The sequence below is a fragment of the Gastrolobium bilobum genome, unplaced genomic scaffold, assembly GCF_033153095.1.
Source record: "Gastrolobium bilobum isolate Gb01-03AN ecotype WA unplaced genomic scaffold, APGP_CSIRO_Gbil_v1 utg9238, whole genome shotgun sequence".
NCBI classification, from domain to species: domain Eukaryota; kingdom Viridiplantae; phylum Streptophyta; class Magnoliopsida; order Fabales; family Fabaceae; genus Gastrolobium; species Gastrolobium bilobum.
In genome coordinates, this window is record NW_026895853.1 from 130111 (window position 1) to 149209 (window position 19099).

The window sequence follows — 19099 nt, forward strand, 5'->3', positions numbered from 1 at the left end:
TATGTTTATTTTAAGATTTATCATGCGCAAATAAGCATTTATACGCTTCCCAACAATGTTTACTGGAAGCAAAAAAAGGGACCATTTTTCTCAAGGAACCGGGCACAGCTGCGTTGAACATTATTTTAACAAACAGACAGTAGATTTCATTAGTGCTGCAACACGTTTGCTTTTGCATCACTTTATAGTATAACCAATTTGACGGGGTGGATCATCTCATGGTATCGTAGCATCATGAGATGTCGTTTTCTATTTCCCAATATATAATGAGATGACAAAAATTTATTTCTTCATTTCTGAACTTATATAGTTCATGTACCGAAAGCAAAACTAGTATTATAATACGCTTTGTCTCTTATACTGTAAATGCAATTCCATTTTTATTTCTCATGAGATTCTTCTGATCATTTCTTTAAAAAAAAAAGATGTAAATTTATTCAAATAATTTAATTATGGCATATTGAGATTTGTTTTCAAAAAAAATAGTATTAATACTTTTTTTAGCCAAACGTATTTTTAGAATGTTTTAATTTTTTTTGTAAAGTTAATTTAATTTAAATACTTATTAAATAAAAATCTAGTACTAATTTTTGAATTTAGAAAACTAGTACAACCCACATGCAACATATTTAGTATTATTATTAATATATATGCATAATTTATCTCTTTGAAAATTACAACATGTAACGCCATTTGCATAGTAAATTTTATAATAATCAAAATGCTTTTGTTTACTTTACAATATTCACCCATATATAACAAATTCATGTTCTCATTATTTAGAGCCTGTTCGAGAATTATTTTTTTAAAGCTAAAAGTTATATTTAAGTTAAAGTTTACAAAAAAATGAAAAAAACTACAAGCTATTTGAATATTAAATAAAATTTTAATTTAAAAATTACTTAAAAGCTATTCATATTTTTTTTACAAAAAAAGAGAGCACACATGGCAAGAAAAGTTTATAAAAGCTTAAAAAAAATTCTTTTATAAGCTTTTGACTTTTGATATTTTTATTTATTATAAAAAAAACTTTTTTTTATTATAAGAACTTCTATAAATATCTGTTTGGCCTAATTCCTGTTTATAAGAAGAAGAAAAAAATCCAAACATACATGGATAATATCATCCATCTTACCTAACCACGTGTCTTCCTCTTTTTGTCACGCAAATTTTCTGACTTTCCACATTAATATTTATTATTTTTAATTAGCTATTTATTTAAATTAGATTTTTACTTTTTCTAATTTTTTAAATCAATGTAACATTAGACGTAATGAAATATTAGTAAATCATCAGTAAAATAATATTTTATCACATAAACTAAATTTTGGAAATTTTCGAGGCCGGAAGTTTCAACTTTCAAACACCAATGTCCTTTATATTTAAATGTAATTTTTTATTTTTAATAAAAGGGAAAAATATTTCTGCTTTTACTGCAAAAAATATTTCTCTGCCACATTCGTATAAAAATGAGTGAGTCTCGAGAAAAGAGAAAAAATTAATAGAATTCATTTATTTTTATGTAAGTGTGACGAATAAATATTTTCTACTGCAATATATATATTTAACCCTTAATAAAATACTATTTTATAAAGTTAAGTAATCTTCCTTTAAAAACAAGATTAAAAATAAGCGTTTAAAGTTACTTTAAATAATTTTATCTAATATTTATTAAAATACACACAAAAAAGTATATGGAATTCATGTGAACTCATGTGAAGAGGAGAGAGAAAAAAAAAAGATACCACACAAATTTTTATGTGTACTTCTAAACATTGAATAAAGTTATCTAAAATAACTTTAAAACTTTAAACCCTAAAAATAAAAATAAAGTATTGAATATTAAATAAAGTTATCTAATATTTCTTTTCTCTCTCCCCTTGTATGTGAGTCACACTGCTGTTTTGTGAATGATGCATGATATAATTCTTCTCTAGTTCCCAAAAATAAATGAATTGTTAAACAAGTGGACAGCTAAAATTTTGCTGGATAAAACTGAATTGAATACATACTCATTAAGGGTCCGAATTCATTCTAAGATAAAATCCAAAGTATTAAATGTCATTAGATTTCTTATTAACTTTTGTACCAAAAAATTAAATAGTAATAATAATAAAGTTCGATATAAATTGCAAATGAGAAGGAGCAAAAGCTGAAAAGAATCGACGTTACGATGCAAAGCAGCTCAAGAATCTTCCATTCTTGATTTCTTCTTCCTAGCGAGTGAGTGTATGTGTGTGCGTCACTAGCATGGCCTCCATCGAAATAGAGAGCGTCGATGGCAGAGAAGCCAGCAATGACGACGACGTTTCACCGATCGAGCAGGTTCGGCTCATCGTGTCCAACGAAGATGACCCGACCCTACCGGTATGGACCTTCCGTATGTGGTTCCTGGGAATTGTCTCGGTGGTGCTACTCTCTTTCTTGAACACATTTTTCGGTTACAGGACCGAGCCTCTGTTGGTTACTATGATATCAATTCAGGTGGCCTCGCTTCCAATTGGTCGATTCATGGAGAGAGTGCTTCCAACGAGGAGGTTTCGGGTCTTCGGGTTCGGAGAGTTCTCGCTTAACCCGGGCCCATTTAACGTGAAGGAGCACGTGCTTATTTCCATATTCGCAAATGCGGGTGCTGCATTTGGGAATGGTTCTGCTTATGCTCTCAGTATTGTGGATATAATTCGCGTCTTTTACGGTAGAAAGATTAGTTTCTTGGCTAGCTGGCTCCTTGTCATAACAACGCAGGTACGTTTCCTTATTATTTGCGTTGTCATATTTTAGAGAGAGAAAGAGAAAGAGTCTTTTGAAATTGAAATGAATGGGAGTTACTGACTGAAGGAGTGATAAACAGGTTTTGGGGTATGGATGGGCCGGGATATTGAGAAAGTACGTGGTGGAACCGGCGCATATGTGGTGGCCCTCAACACTAGTGCAAGTTTCTTTGTTCAGGTAATTAATTAAAGCTCGTAATTAACGTGGTGCTTAGGCGATGCTATGGTTTTTGTTGAGGGATTCCAATCCTCCAATTTAGCTTTATTTGATTAAGGGAAACTTTTGTTATACTAATTGTGTGTGTATTTGTATAAACTAATTCTTCGTTGTATAAATTTACTAATACTCATATCTGGATCTCTATTTTTCTTTTTTCTTTTTTTGGTTCACTTCTTCATTATATGAAGAATTCATTTACTTGAGTCAGACACAAGATCCATTTGGTGGAATGGCATTGCCTTTCATGTCATATAGTTTTAAAGGAACCTAAACTTTTTTGTGCAATTTATATATAATTTTTTTATTTTTGCAAGCTTGGGTTTAGATTTTTTTATTTTGAACTTTGAAGATCAAGAGCATTTTATTTCCGAATAAACCAAAGTTTTAAATTTTATAAAAAGAGTTAATCTTTTTTCTTTGGTTGTTGGAGAAAAAATTCACCTTCCTGCGTAGAGAAAAACTCATGGTGCCCATCTCTTTTTAGTAGGAGATTAATTTTTTCTCTAACAATAGAAAAAAAGATTAACCCTTATAAAAAATAAAAAAATGTTTGTCATTTTAAACTACATAATTTTGTGTCATTTTTAATAAATTTATATCATTTTGGTGTTTTTTTTTTGCATTCTCTCTCCTCCACTTTTTTTTGTTGCCTAATTTCATAAAAAAGAAAAAATATAAAAATACATCAAAATAACGTAATTTCATTAAAATGACAAAATTTGTCATTTAAAATAATAAATATTTTTTCCATGAAAAATATAGGTAATACTTTTTTTATGTTGCATAAGAAAATTATTATTTCCTACATTTACATATTTTAAATGGATCCCACAAGAATTTTTTCTCTCACCTCCATTTTTTTTCTCTTTTATTTATTATTTGAGTAGGAGATAATACTTTTTTTATGCCACAACAAAAAATAATTGAACGCATCGTTTGGTTAAAAAATTGAAAAGAATTGTAGGGACTGTTTGGACCAAAAATAAAAAATTATTTAATAAAAAATTAATTTTATCTCATACATAACGGTATACCAAGCTAGCTCAATGGACTGTTGTGCTAGGTCGATGTGAAGTGGAGGTTTATAAACCATTTCAATGCTATTTTTTTGTTTAATGTGAGACTTCTACCCACACCTTTTTCATCTTTTTTTTTCTTCTTCTCCAAATTCACTTCTTATTCATAACCCATGAAATTTAGAGAGAAAAATTCAACACGTTTATCTTTTGTTTTCCAAATAAGTAAAAGATAAGCATAACATAATTATTATAATATCGAGCTAACGTTTATCTACTCAACCTAAACACCTGGCAGGGCTTTGCATGAAAAAGACACGAACCGCATGTCGCGAGGGAAATTCTTTTTGATTGCGCTTATTTGCAGCTTCTCGTGGTACGTCGTTCCTGGCTACCTCTTTGCCACTTTATCAATCATTTCGTGGGTGTGTTGGATATTTCCTCATTCGGTAACAGCCCATCAAATTGGATCAGGCAAGAATGGACTTGGTTTGGGTTCCTTTTCACTTGACTGGACCACTATAGCTGCATTCCTTGGCAATCCACTTGTTACCCCCTTCTTTGCAACAGCTAATATCATTGTGGGCTACATCTTATTAATCTATATACTCATTCCCATATCATATTGGGGACTTAATGTATATAATGCCAAGAACTTCCCCATATACTCTTCAAAACTATTCACTGCCCAAGGTCATAGATACAATGTGACAGCCATTGTGAATGAAAAGTTTGAGATAGATATGCAGGCATACGAGAAACAAGGACGCGTCAACATGAGTGTGTTCTTTGCTGTTAGCTATGGTGTTGGTTTTGCTGCCATTGTCTCTTCCCTCACTCATGTGGCCTTATTTAATGGGAGGTAATGGTTAAGAAGCAACTTATTGTTTTGTAGCTTTTTGTACTGAGACGTTGAAACTAAATGTTATTTTAAACAGGGAGATATATCAACAATTCCGATCTTCTCGATCTGGAAAGGAAGACATTCACACGAGATTGATGAAGAAGTACGAGGACATACCTAACTGGTGGTTTCATGTGATGCTTTTGGCTTCATTTCTACTTGCACTTGTACTCTGTATTTTCATGAAAGAACAGATACAAATGCCTTGGTGGGCTCTCATATTTGCAGCTGCGCTTGCAGTAACTTTTACTCTTCCCGTCAGCATCATAACGGCCACTACTAATCAGGTAAGAAACTACTAATTAAATCACCTATTGTTTGTTACCCGAGATTTTTTTATCTTGGGTAGGAAATTGCAATTCTGTTTTAATTACTACTTAGCACAAAATAAATATTTAGTAGCCCAGAAAAGAGAGATACTACTTATATTCAAATATCCGGTACTCAAAATTTCGGGCGTAGTTTGAGAGATATTCCACTAACCATAATTTTGTTTTTATGATTTGCCTCTTCCATTTTCAGACTCCAGGTTTAAATATCATTACGGAATACATAATGGGAGTGATTTTACCTGGCAGACCAATAGCCAACGTTTGTTTCAAAACCTATGGGTACATGAGTATGTCACAGGCTGTTTCCTTTCTATCTGATTTCAAGCTTGGACATTACATGAAGGTCCCGCCACGGTCAATGTTCATAGTTCAGGTATATAATTTTACTCGGCATTTTAGTCTAGGTGAAGAAGATAAAGCAGGATAGGAAATGATTCTCTTGATTGGAGAATGCAAATTATGAACAAATAATTTCATGTGCTACATGCATGACAAACTTTTAATTAGACTCCACTTGTTAAAATGATTATCCCATTTACTATCACTATCAGTTGATTTTGTGGTGATATTTGATTTAGATTTTGTAGTAATTGTTTTATTACATCAAGAAGCTGAGACTAGACTGTAATTTTGATTTACTTTATACTATCAAGTGATAACAAGTATCTAAGAAATTAAATTATGTTAAAGATGTGGCAATACATATATAATTGAATTATAGCAATCAAAATGAAAACCTGCAGAGAAATCTAACTACTTGGGTAATTCAAAATTTCAATGTTATGCATTAGGCTGTAGGGACTCTGATAGCTGGAACCGTCGATGTGGGCGTCGCATGGTGGTTGCTGGGTACAATCAAGAATATATGTCACGAAGAACTACTACCCCCAGAGAGTCCATGGACTTGCCCGGGTGACCAAGTCTTCTTTGATGCATCCGTCATATGGGGTTTGGTTGGTCCAAAAAGAATTTTTGGCATTCTTGGGAATTACTCAAAACTCAATTGGTTCTTCCTTATAGGAGCATTGGGACCACTAATTGTATGGCTACTACATAAAGCCTTTCCCAAACAGAAATGGATATCCTTAATTCACCTTCCTGTACTTCTTGGCGCAACTGGGAACATGCCACCAGCTAGCACAGTGAACTTCAATTCATGGATTATTGCTGCCACAATCTTTAACTATTTTATATTCAAACATCGTAAGAAGTGGTGGCAGCGATACAATTATGTACTAGCAGCAGCTTTAGACGCTGGATTGGCTTTCATGACGGTTCTTCTCTATTTTGCCGTTAACATGGAGGAAAAAAGTCTATCCTGGTGGGGACAAGATGAACACTGTGCCCTTGCCAAATGTCCAACAGCGAAAGGCATAATTGCTGAAGGGTGTCCTTAGGTGTTGATTCCCATATCAGTCATCATGTAGATACATTTATTTTAGTTGAATAAATATTGTCGTTTCTTCTTTTTGCTGCTCTCCACAGAAGTTGTAGTAAATTATTAACACTAATTAAAATATGAGATCGTATCTTGGCCTAAAAAAAAAAAAAACATATCAGGATTCAGACGCGTATCCTGATAAAAATAAATATTGCTGCACTTTTACCCATCTGCATTGATAGAAGAAGTATATAACCCTAAAAAATAACATCATATCATTTGAAAAGAAAAAAAAATTAAATGATAACTGACCAAATGACATGATATTTTTGGCCTACATGTCACATAATAAATAAGAATGGGGTAATATAAATATCATGTAACATGAACTCAAAACTATTTTTCTGCACAAACAATGTAAACGTGGGGTCCACCATTTTTCTTTTCTCTTTTTTTCTATCATTTTCTCTCTCTTCACTTTTGTTTTTGTAGGAAAATTAGCTAAGGTTATGTGACATAATACTTCTATAACCCATAAGAATAACACTGGTCGCACTAAAAATTTATTTTAGTTTCTGATTTCCTGCAAAGTGGAATAATACTTCTTATATTATCGTTTTTACTTTTTATTTTTAATGTTATTCCATTTTATCGTCGCCAAAATAAAATACCATTTAGACTTGGTGATGTTAACATTTAGTTGTAAGTAACCATTATTTTACGAAGTTTAGACCTTAAGCGTGGAAAGACGATGCTTCCAACTTCCAAGGCCTCTTCAGTCTTCACTAAGAATCAATCATATTTGTACTTTTATTCAGAGTAGGATCTCTGAATCTGCATCACCAAACAAGGGAATCATGAAGGGTACAGCTTAATTTAATTAAAGGGCTAAATTCCTTTAGAATGATTCCAAGAATCAATGATTGAATCTGGATTTTGGCCAGAATATTGTGTCGATGCCAAAATAAAAGTAGAGAGAGAAAGAAAGGGGAAAAGGGTAGTCAAAGATTTGTAGATTAATCGATCATCAATCGGGGCACTAGCAACAAGCAAGAACCTTATATAAACTATGCTGCTGCATTTTTGTCTGTTATAAGAAAATGTTTCTGCAATTGATTTATAAAAATAATATCTTATTGTGTAAACAGAACTATGCAACCCAACTGAAAACAAAAGTGCAGCTCACTTGTTGATGTGAGCTCTGCTCCAGCCCAATTATTATAACAACTTTTTTTTAAAAAAAGAAAAAAGAAAGAAAAAACAAATAGAAAGCGAAGATATTATATTTTCATCTTTTAGTGACGAGCCCTTTCAAAAAGAGGTTACATACTTACACCGTTACACGTTCACACAGATTATTGAGAAGATATTATAATGGGAGTTGCTAGTACACCCAGTTTAAATACCCCAATTATATCTTAGCTAAGCTAGGCATGGTCTAACATAGATAAAAATGTATTACACCCAGGTTATAGGGGCCATGATAAAAATGTATTAATTTTTAAAAACATTTTTATATACGTCAAATAGTAATTTGAATTTCTAAATGATGATATCAAATATTTGTTGGCTTTTAATTTTACAATAAATGTTTGAAAATTCAAATACAATTATATTCTTGAAAAAAAAAATTACCAAGTGATAACTATATAAAAAAAATTCTTTCATAAACATTGGATGTACGAGACCAATAAATTATTGACATATAAATAATTAATGATGCGCGTTGCTGATTTATTGAGTTAATGCCCAAATGTGGATTCACCAAGTTTATGCAAAAAACTGTTGTTAAAGATTACCAAGAAAATACTGTTGTTAAAATCTTGATTTATCATTACGATTTTATATTTTTATGATTTTTTTTTCATCAAAATAATTTTACCAATATTTCAAACGCTTTTATTTTTTTACGATTTGTTATAATTTTTTTTTTACGATCTTTTAGTCCTCTTTTAATTTTATTTAAAATATTGATTTTAACAACATTGATGCAAAACGTTCTCCTGCCATAGTGAAATAATTTTTCGGATCTTGTCTTCTGAATTTTCTTAGGGATCAACTCACGAATTCCTGAGCTGATCAGAATTGGTTGATTTGATCCAAATAATTATTTTTAGGCTAATTGTTTTATGGTTAACGCTCAAGATAATATTTGAGCTAGAGCTAGTGTATGGGTAAGATATGTATGTAGCGGCGCCCAAGTATAGAGTCCATGTATTTATAACGATGAAGGGATTTGATTCGTGGTATGTGTGATCCTCTGAAAGAGTTGGCGTCAGTTCCTTAGATGATATGGACTCTGATTGGCTTCGTAAAAGGATCCTGAGATATTGGTATTGTCTTTTAGAATCTGTATTTGCAAGCTTCTGATCGTAAGCTATGCTAGAACTAGCTCTGTCTCTGTGTCATCCCATTATTAGCTTGTGGAGACGGTGCCAACCTTGCCAGCTCATTGAGGTACTTGTGTTAGTCTTCTATTCTATGATGTTGCGCCTACGTCCCTCCTCCCTCGTATAGGTGAGGCCAATATCTTGCCTTCGTAAGGTCCAGCTTGGCCCGAAGTCAAATTAAACCATGATATTTTGGGCAGATAAAGGTAAATAGAAATAATTAAGTCTTGATCACTAAGAGTTATATCTTTTAGCCTAAGCACTCGATCCAATGCTTTTATTTGAGCCGAAGTCATGAGTTAAATTTCTCGAGATAACACTTGGTGGAAGACAAGTGCTGGGGGATTGTTGGTAAAACTCACTATTGTTAAAATTTTGATTTAAATTTGGACTTTTACAATTTTGTGATTTTTTTTATTCAAAATGATTTCATCAAAATTTCAAATATTTTTATAATTTTATGATTTTTTACAAAAAAAATTTATCGTAAGATTTTATGTTTTATGATTTTTTATCCTTTTTTTTAATTTTAAGTAAAATTTTGATTCTAACTACCATGATAAAATTAACATTCTATCTTGATAAGCCCGATATGAGTCGGTGTCAAATAAAATCATAATGTTTGGATTGATAAAGAGAAATAAAAAAAGTTATTCGTTGACTAACAATTATATCTTTTGAAATAGTAATAAGCAAAGGAAAAATATTTTTCTTTTAAATGACATAATTTATATCATTTTACTTTCAAGAAGAAGTGAGATCTACACTTTTACTTTTTTTGTCCACTTTTTTCCCTCACTGTTTATTTCTTTCTCTCATTTAAAATGATAAAATTTTACGTCCTTTAAAATGACACACACTTCTCTCAATAAACAATCGATCTAACACTAAGTGTGGCACAGTTTGCGTGTTGGTTTTATTATCCAAATGACGGTATTAATTTGCTTCAGGGGTAAAGGGTAGAAAACAAAACAGAGCATGAGAAGAATTGAGTCATTCATATTGAGCCTAGAACACTGTTATTAAAGGATTTTCCACGCCAAATAAAAACTTAGATATGCATGTCAAAGATTTAGTTTTTCTTTCAAATCTCTTTCTATAGTTACTTGTCAATTGTCATTATAAATTTTTAATTTACACGCAAATAACCATTATAAAGCAAAAATATAAAGTTAATCAATACTTATTTGTCAAAATCAATTCGAGGCTGCTGATATTTTCTAATATCGTGTTCTAGCAAGTTGTCTTCGATAATTAAAAAATTACTGCATAAATTTCGTATCCAACTCCTTTAAATTGTTTTCTGTTGGAACAGGGAAATGCCCCTGATAGCAACCACTGTTACCGAGCATTTAACTGTGGAATTGTTTCACCATAATCATCACATAGTAAGTAAACAGTTAAACATTGCCAATAATTTTGGATCCTCTCTTTTTAATCTAAAAATTACTTATAAGCATAAGTTAGACCAAATAGATTTTGAAAAAAATTCTTATAATAAAAAGTTCTTTTTTTATAACGAAGAAAAATGCTAAAAGCTTATGGGAGAAGCTTTTTTTTTTAGCTCTTGTTTACTTGTTTTGAATTATATACTTTTTTAAAAAATAAAAGCTACAGAGATTAAGAGAGCTAGCTTTTTTGAAATATGTGTTTTTAAGTAACTTTTAAACTAAAATTTATATGTTATTAACAAACAGCTTTTAACTCTCTATTTTTTAATCTCTTTTTCATAACTTTATCTTATAAGTAAGATCTAGCTTAAAAAAAAAAAAAAAAACAGACTCTTAAGTTTACAACAAAATGTTTTAGGTATTCCAGTGAACAACAATCTCTATTGGTGTTGCGTACAAGCTGATTATACACATAATTAGTGTTCTCTGTACTCTGTATTTGCTGCATCAAACGTTAATTTATATAAACGTGATTATTAGAATGCAAAGCTGATGTATTTATTTTTTCTTTCTCGTCTACTAATTCAACTTGTGTTGATACTTGATAATCAACAAGAAGCATGCACAACTATAACTAGAATCTTTTTTTGGGTTAAATATACAAAGAGCTTGAATCAATTTCTATATAAATGCTCTAAAAGGTGAAGTTTCTTATACAAATATATATTAACTGACCTTCAACGCTTCAACCTTATCATTGCTTGGGCGATTTAGCTGAAGGTGCTGCAAATCTAGCAGAGAACCCACGACGTAAATATTCCTGGTCATCCTCCACCCAACCCTCGTCAAAGTTCTGAGCATAGCTTAAAGGGTCATACCTAAAACCACTAACGGGTTTGTAAGTGTTTGTTCTCTTCGACCATGGAAGCTTCAATTTGAGACAACCCCAGCATGAAAGCAACCCTCCTTCAGTTTTGCTTCTAGGAGACGAACTTTTCTCCATGACGTTGAGATAGCTTCATGGAACGAAACTTCAGTGTAGTAATAATGTTGGTTGGGTCTTTTCTTGTTGGCCACTTTTATTTTGCTAAGGATTTTGAGTGTGCGGCAGAGAATAATATAATTAAAAAAAAAAAAAAAACCCTTTATGGGTTTGAAAGTGATGATACACGAACAAAATAATTTTTTTTTGTCCTCTTAGATTGATTCTTTGGATATGAAGAGAATCTCATAAAGTAAATGGTGTAGTAAGAATTTCATTCTCTTAGTAAAACTGAGTATGCGGAGGACAGTTTACTCATGAACCACAAAGTAGAAAGAGAGGGACGTTTGTTTTCTCTATAACGACAAAATTTGTTTAGTTATTTATTGTTTTATATTTTTATACGGGTTTTATATTTATCCTGTTACTCCAAAAAATAAAAATAAAAATTATGTTACTATTTATAACTATATATTTCAGAGAAACAAAACTTTGGTACATTATATGTTCTCAATTGGATATATCTTTTACGTAAAAGGAGAATTTTTTTAAAAAAAAAGTGGTGATTTTTTTCTAAATATGAAAAAAATATGTACCCATTTAGATACATATGATTAGGAGTGTAAATGGGCTGGACTGGACTGGACTTTGACCTTTTTGGCCCAAGCCTATGTCAAAAAAAATTCAGCCTATCTGGCCTACTAGCCTATTAAAGACTTTATTTGTAGGCCAAGCCCGACCCATTTTTAAAAATAAGAAAGTCTGACATGGCCTACAGGCCTTGTAGGCCTCCCACTGCAGATACTAACCAAAAAAAATAATTGTATAGAGCAAAGAAAGTTTCATTCATACATGCACTAGTACTTCTCATAAGAAAAAAATGACAAACAAGAAATAATCAACATAATACCCCAGCTCTAGAATGTATATCATAGAGGAATAGAGTCAAAGAAATGGAGAAAATAAGAAAAATACAATTACCGGAAGCTGAAATAAAGTCTACAAGAGAATGTCATTTATCTAAAAATCTTTAAACCACCATCAAGACAAGAAAAATAAGAGTATTATTGAAAGATCTTCATCAGTAACATCATAATCCAGCAAAGTACCCATTACTCCTTGGTATTAAGATGCAACAGCATGTAAAATTTGGAGAAATTAGACAAGTTTTCCTTTCATAAAATAAAATAGCACAAAAAGTAAGAGATATTAGTATTTGGTACTTTGCGTCTTTGCCACATAAAATAAATATTATTTTATTATTTTATTTTAATAAATTAAATAGGCCAGCCTACAAGGCTGTAGGCCGGGCTTGACAAAATTGACCTATGGCCTATTAGTTAAAATAGTTTTTTTATAAGCCTAAGCTTACTCTACTTTTCTGAAAGGCCGGGCCTGAGCCGGGCTCAATGTAGACCGGGCCGTAGGCTGGGCCAACCTGGCCCATTTACACCCCTACATATAATGCACCAAAAATATTTTTACTCCGAGAAGTACATAATTATAATATTAAAAATTATTTTTTATCTCTTTTTAGAGCGTTGTCGACTAACGTATAATGAAAAAAAAATAATTTTTAATATTATGACTATATATTCCTGAAAAATATATAATTATAAGTGATGACAGGAAAAAAAAATTTATAGCAACTTGAGAAGTATAAAACTCTTTATATATATATATATATATATATATATATATATATATATATATTTAAAAAAGTACATTTTAATGTTATCATAGAGTCGTGGTTATCATCAGAGCCATTCCATCTATCACTGTTATCACCGGAGCATTATAAAACCTCTAAATTTATTTTCAATAAAATATGCAAAATAATTTTAATCCGTAAAATTATTTTGAAAATGATTTTACGAAATAAGTATTAAAAACACAAAAATAGAAATAGAGTCAAATATGCCCAAAATAGTTCATCGCAAAAAAATTACTTTGATTGTGTTTTATTTTTTTTCTTAAAATTATTTTGTAGAATAGTTAATAAAATAGGTAATTTTTGTAAAAAAAATTATTATAGTTAAAAGTCAAAACACAACATAAAAACAATATTGAATTATGTTCTTTAAATTTGATTCTAAAAACTAAAAAATTTATAATTTTTAGAACTATTTTTATAAAACATGCATTATCAAATATAATTTTTTAAGTCAAAAAACTATTTTGGAGCATAAAATTCAAACATACCATTTCTTTCTTATTCAATGCCCTTAGGTTAATGATAGTAAAGAATAGTAATTCCCATAAAAAAAAGTTTTCAAAAAATATGTTTTCAAGTTTTCATACTAGTACTACCTAGTCAAAAAGTAAAAAGAAGTTTTCAGACTATAACTATTTAAATGGAACATATGCGGATACTAATTAAGTGTGATTATTACTATATTATCTCAAACCGAAGAACCACAGACCATAATTTTCTATCCAATCCAAACCCTTTTACGGATTATGAACACATTCTTGCTAGTTGCTTTAAATTAACCAATAGTGTGGATCACCATTCCGGCTAGGGAATGTTTCGATATTGGTTCTTGTAATTAAAAATTGCCGGTGGATGGGGTTGCTATAATCTTAGATTCTTATTTGTACAAGAAAGAGACCTAATATGTTTGATAACGTCGGGTGGGGCAACTTTTTGGAGGTTATGAAAGAGAATATTCGTAGGATAGAGAACTTGTGCCATATATAACACGGTGGGCTTACGCAATTACGACGTTTGTCCACTCCATGTTATTATAAACCAAGTGTGGCATGGTTTTTAGGCCTTGTGTGATAGCCGAAGTTTAATAAGGCCCACCATTTCAAAATGTGACCTGGTCATCGGCAAGTTGATAACTCCTGTAGTCCTGTTCATCTACTATTCATTGATGATACGACAAAAAAACAAAAAACCAATTATTGAACATAATCTGATATCTTCATCGGACATCTAAGATGTCATTCAATGAAGATGTGCAGTCCTTTCTGTTTTTTTTTTTGGTTGTCGCTGTATGCTATCAGCAAAAAAAGAAGACATATTTGGTTTCAGTGTAAGTTTGAGTATTTTGGTTCGATGCATGTGTTTGGTACATGTAAGATTTCAATCATGGACATCCAAGACTTTTCTTCCCACCGTCCAATTTCAGTAATTGTTTAAGGAGAAATGTTTTTTTTTATGTTACATAAATTTTTTTATCTCATGTAACACTTGTCGAAAATCGAGCCAATATTTCTTTTTTTTAGAATTGAGATCCACCTAATTATGTCTCTATGTGAGACCAAAGACGGATCTAAGTATTAGAGAATGGTGACAAGTGTCCACCCTTAAAATATGATGTAAAAATATGAAAATACTCTTATCTTAAAATTCAAATTTTTTCAATTTAATTTTGGGTAGATATTATAACAACCAATTAGGGTTACTACCAATCAATTTCATCGTTAGATCAATTATGTTGATCCAACAGTTATATTTATTTTCGTCTTTATATAATTATGATTCTCCATATTTAATACTTTATATTTATTTTCACCTTTGTATGATTATAATTTCTCATATTTAATGCTTTTACATTAAATATGGAGATCATAACCATACAAAGATGAAAATAAATATAATATTTGATCAACAGAATCGATCTAACGGTAGAATTGATTGGTAGTAACATTTGTAGTAACCCTAGTTGGTAGTTACGATATCCTACCCCTTTAATTTTCCTCATTTTATTTTATTTTTCCGTGAGTTTTTTTTCTCCTCCACCTTCATTATTCAAACCTAACCGCAGAGAGCTCTATTCCAGACACATCGTTTGCATATACATACTGATTCATCTCCTCTCAAATCTCAATCTCCGTTATTGGAAGTTAGAACATTTGCTTCTTCCTCTATCATTGATCCAGTTGAGTCGCAATCCGTCCAGATCTAGATCTAAACCAGACCTAGTTAGTCGGCAGCTGCTCACAAGTCGCGTTCAATACCAGACCCAAATCTATATGTACTTGAAATTATTAAGTGTCCACCCTTCAATAATTTTCTGAATCCGCCACTGTGTGAGACAATGTTAACTCATGTAATATGAAAAAAACATGGCCCTTGTTTAATATGCTATAACCCTCACCTACCACTTGAAGAAAAAAGAAGAAGAAGAGAATTTTGTATCCCCAAGTGTGAAGCCTATTATTTCTTAGGAAAAATATTTTTTCATATTATTACAGATATTTTATCTTATGTCATAAAAATAAATATGTGGAATTCATTTTTTATATTAAAAATAAAAATAAAACTAAAAAGACCCACATATTTATCTTTATAATAGGAGACAAGATCCCCCGCCATTCCTTTGCCAATTTCACCTAAGATTCGATCCATTTGCCCATGTAAACTAGTCAGAAAGTAGTAATGGAGGTTTGTTTTTCGAATAGGGTGAAATATGTTTATTTGATGATGATGATAAAGGAAATAGTAGTATACACTAAAGTTCTTGAGAACCATCGTACTGCTTCAGCTAAGTTAGCTGAGACTGAAAGAGGTAGGTGTGTTGAACTCGATTATGGCCATAATGGGAATTTGGCATAATAATAACAAGTTTAGGAGAAAATATTCAGCGCTCCAGGAATTTGACATGATAATAACAAGTTTAGGAAAAAATATTCAATACTCCGGACTCACATGTACCAGAAGGGAAGAGATGAGAGAAAAGAAAAAAGAGATAGAGAAATATAAAGGCCAGACCACCATTTTTCCCAAATTTAGATGACGAAGAAGATGATCCATTGGTGAAGTTAAACCCTATAAGGAATATTCCCTCTTAGCGTGCAAAGTATAATTTGGCATTTGATAGGGGGTATTTTGTAAGATTTTCGGAAAACTGAATTTTTCTAAATTTTTAATTTTTGAATATTATCGTAAACTGAATGTTTTTATCATATTTCTAAAAATTGAGATTTTCGAATAATTTTTTTTTTCCCTCTACCAAACGTGCATACTCCAGGCAGCCATTGTGCTAGCTGGGCAAAGTTATTTGGCCGGTCCAAAACACCGTCGAATCACTAAGATATTAGACACCTCGATATCGTAAATCCTCGTTCACTGCTTCACTTGAAATAAATAAAAAAATACCAATTTACCAAGCACCTATTATACTTTCGATCAGCATCTCATGCTGCTAGAAATTACATCAACCATTCAAATCTAGTCTTCCTTACCGCTCGTGGCATGTAGCCGTTTAAAGAAAAATTTGTCATATGATGTTCAATGAATCAACAGCATCAACTTGGCTGAAAGAAAAATAGTTAAACTGCCACACAAATCCCCCTTCCATACGTGGATGTTGTCTTGTTTTATTTTGTCACAAACAAAAGCAACTGCCACACGACAATGTGCAGTATACTGCAGCAAATTAATCACTCGGATAGATATGGTACAAGGACAACCTTGCTCCCGCTCATTAAGAAATAAATGCAAAACTAAACGTAGCAATCAACAGCCATGCGTCCATCGCATAATAAATAAGGCAGTGTTTGGTTCGGGACATATCAAAATAATCCCATCTAAGTGTAAGTGGGTTTCCTAAAATACCACGTTTGGTTGAGGACAGCGTTTCCCTTATCCATAATTCCTCCTTGCCCAGCCATCGAGATCAAAGTGAAAAATGGATGAAAATCACGGATTCACTTGCCCTCTCCCACCATGGTATTGTTGAGAAATCCGTTTTGATGGAAAGTGAAGATGAAAAATAAGACAAGTTTACCCCTGTTAATCCCAGCTGTACCCCAAATTCGAACACCAGTTTGACTTCGATTCACTTGAGTCTGCCTGTGGGTGGTGGTTCTGCTGTTAATTGGGCTGCATCTATTAGAACACCAAATTGTGTGCTTAAGGAATGGGCAGAGGACCACAAGCTATCACTCTTTTCAGGCTATGAATATCTTTCTGCCATGGACATGGTGTGTAAAAGGATTGGTGTAACAGATAAATGTGTGGAGGAAGGGCTCCAAAATCAAGTTCTCCGAAAAGGTTGTAAGAATCTTGGTCTTCAAGTTGATTATGTGCCTAGAAATTCATCAGAACATCATTACTGTGGGTCTTGCAACTATGGTTGTAGAAGAGGAGATAAAAAAGGGACTGAAGTTACATGGCTTGTCGATGCTGTGGATCATGGTGTAGTAATTCTAACAGGATGCATATGCATAGCTGACAAGTTTTTTTAAAAGGATAGTTTTGTAATTTTATTAAGTTTTCCCATCAATATTTTATCTTCAACCAAACACACATTCAGAAATTTAATTCAATTTTCCTGGTAAAATTTTGTCCAACCAAACAACTTTTTTAAAACTTTCCTATCTAACTCACTTTTTCTGCAGATCTCTAGTATTTACATTTTCCCAGTATTAAAAAATTTCACCTCAACCAAACACTACCTAAGAGACAAATGAAGGTTGGCAATGAATATTTTCTGTCCAATCAATGCTGCTACACTAATAACTATAGATAAACACACAACAATACACATCCACCCTTGCGCCTCACCAACAACCATGCAATTAGGACAAGCTGATCTGAAACAAACTGTATTTAGCTTTAAGGTTTTCTGTGCATAAAATTTGCAGGGATTTTTTCGTTTTATTTTTTATGGGGTAGATTTCCGGATATATTTTTATTCCACAAATTTTGGATTCCTTCTGCACAATTCTAAAATTCATAAGATTTCACCATGTTATCAAATAAAATTTAAAGTTGTGGAGGGAAATTAAAGGAAAGGAAGTAGCTCTGTTGATTGACTTTGGTGCCTGAAACAATTTCATAACCGATGAGGTTGTGAAAGAGCTAGAAACTACCCATGTCCAATACCCAAGCTTGTTTTGTAGAAGTGGGAGGAGGGCATAGAATCAAATGTAAAGGAGTATCCAGAGATGCTGACAAAGATGCAAGGGGGTACATCATTCCTAATTTCTTTTTATTTGACCTTAGAGGATCAGATGTGGTGCTTGGTTTAGATTCATTGGAGGAACTTGGAGATATTGGAGCAAATTTCAAAAGGGTTGACTCTGAAGTTGGAAATAGCCGGTAAAGTAATTAATTCCAAAGTGGAACTCTTGAAAGCTGTCTTGAAAGCTTTGAGGGACAACAGACAAGGAATTTATGTGCAATGTAAGTCCAAGAAGATGGGTCAGCTAAACAACAATCAATCATGAAAATTTTAAGGTTCTAAATTGCCGGAGCTATCTGTGTACTATTATGTTTTTGTTCATCTATCTAAAACAATTTAGACCCCTTGTCAATCATATTCCTCTGATATCAGTACAGCAAATGAAATATAACTCAAATTGTTCCATCTTTCTTATAATTCTGATCTAGTTTCCTATCATAAAACAATAAAGCATCCAATTATATTGACTTGTATATATTTGGTAACACTAATACTCTATGATAAAACCCAGACCCACTGATAAATCATTGTTTCATTTTACAACAGTTTATATACTTATATCCATTTGCTGAAAAATAAATTTTTCTAAACAAAAGAATAAAACGTATGAAATTGCTTTTTAAAATCAATCATATCACAATTTGCAGTCAAGCAATTATCATCCTTAAAATATCTTGCATGATGAGATACGAAAATTGTCTCCATGGACGCCCAGAAAAGGCGTGAAACAAGATTAGTCCATACTAACGACCAAGCAGTATGCAATATAAATTAGAAATAAACATGTCTGGA

The 19099-nt window shown here is 31.9% G+C and overlaps 1 protein-coding gene across 1 annotated transcript; it reads left to right on the plus strand.

Annotated features, from left to right (window-relative positions):
- Window positions 1–2250: 2250 nt before the first annotated feature.
- On the plus strand, window positions 2251–6640 carry LOC133296431 (oligopeptide transporter 4-like). The gene is made up of 6 exons (XM_061495416.1): window positions 2251–2745; window positions 2852–2949; window positions 4306–4869; window positions 4946–5198; window positions 5434–5616; window positions 6035–6640. Exons 1-6 carry the CDS (start codon window positions 2251–2253, stop codon window positions 6638–6640), a joined length of 2199 nt encoding a protein of 732 aa, XP_061351400.1.
- Window positions 6641–19099: the final 12459 nt, after the last annotated feature.

What these genes read in the sequence shown, in the direction of transcription:
- LOC133296431 (XM_061495416.1), top strand. Translation starts at nt 2,251, where the DNA reads ATGGCCTCCATCGAAATAGAGAGCGTCGATGGCAGAGAAGCCAGCAAT. An exon ending in GTGGCCTTATTTAATGGGAG is followed by an intron (nt 4,870 to 4,945) that starts GTAATGGTTAAG and finishes TATTTTAAACAG; the next exon opens with GGAGATATATCAACAATTCC. An exon ending in GGTCAATGTTCATAGTTCAG is followed by an intron (nt 5,617 to 6,034) that starts GTATATAATTTT and finishes GTTATGCATTAG; the next exon opens with GCTGTAGGGACTCTGATAGC.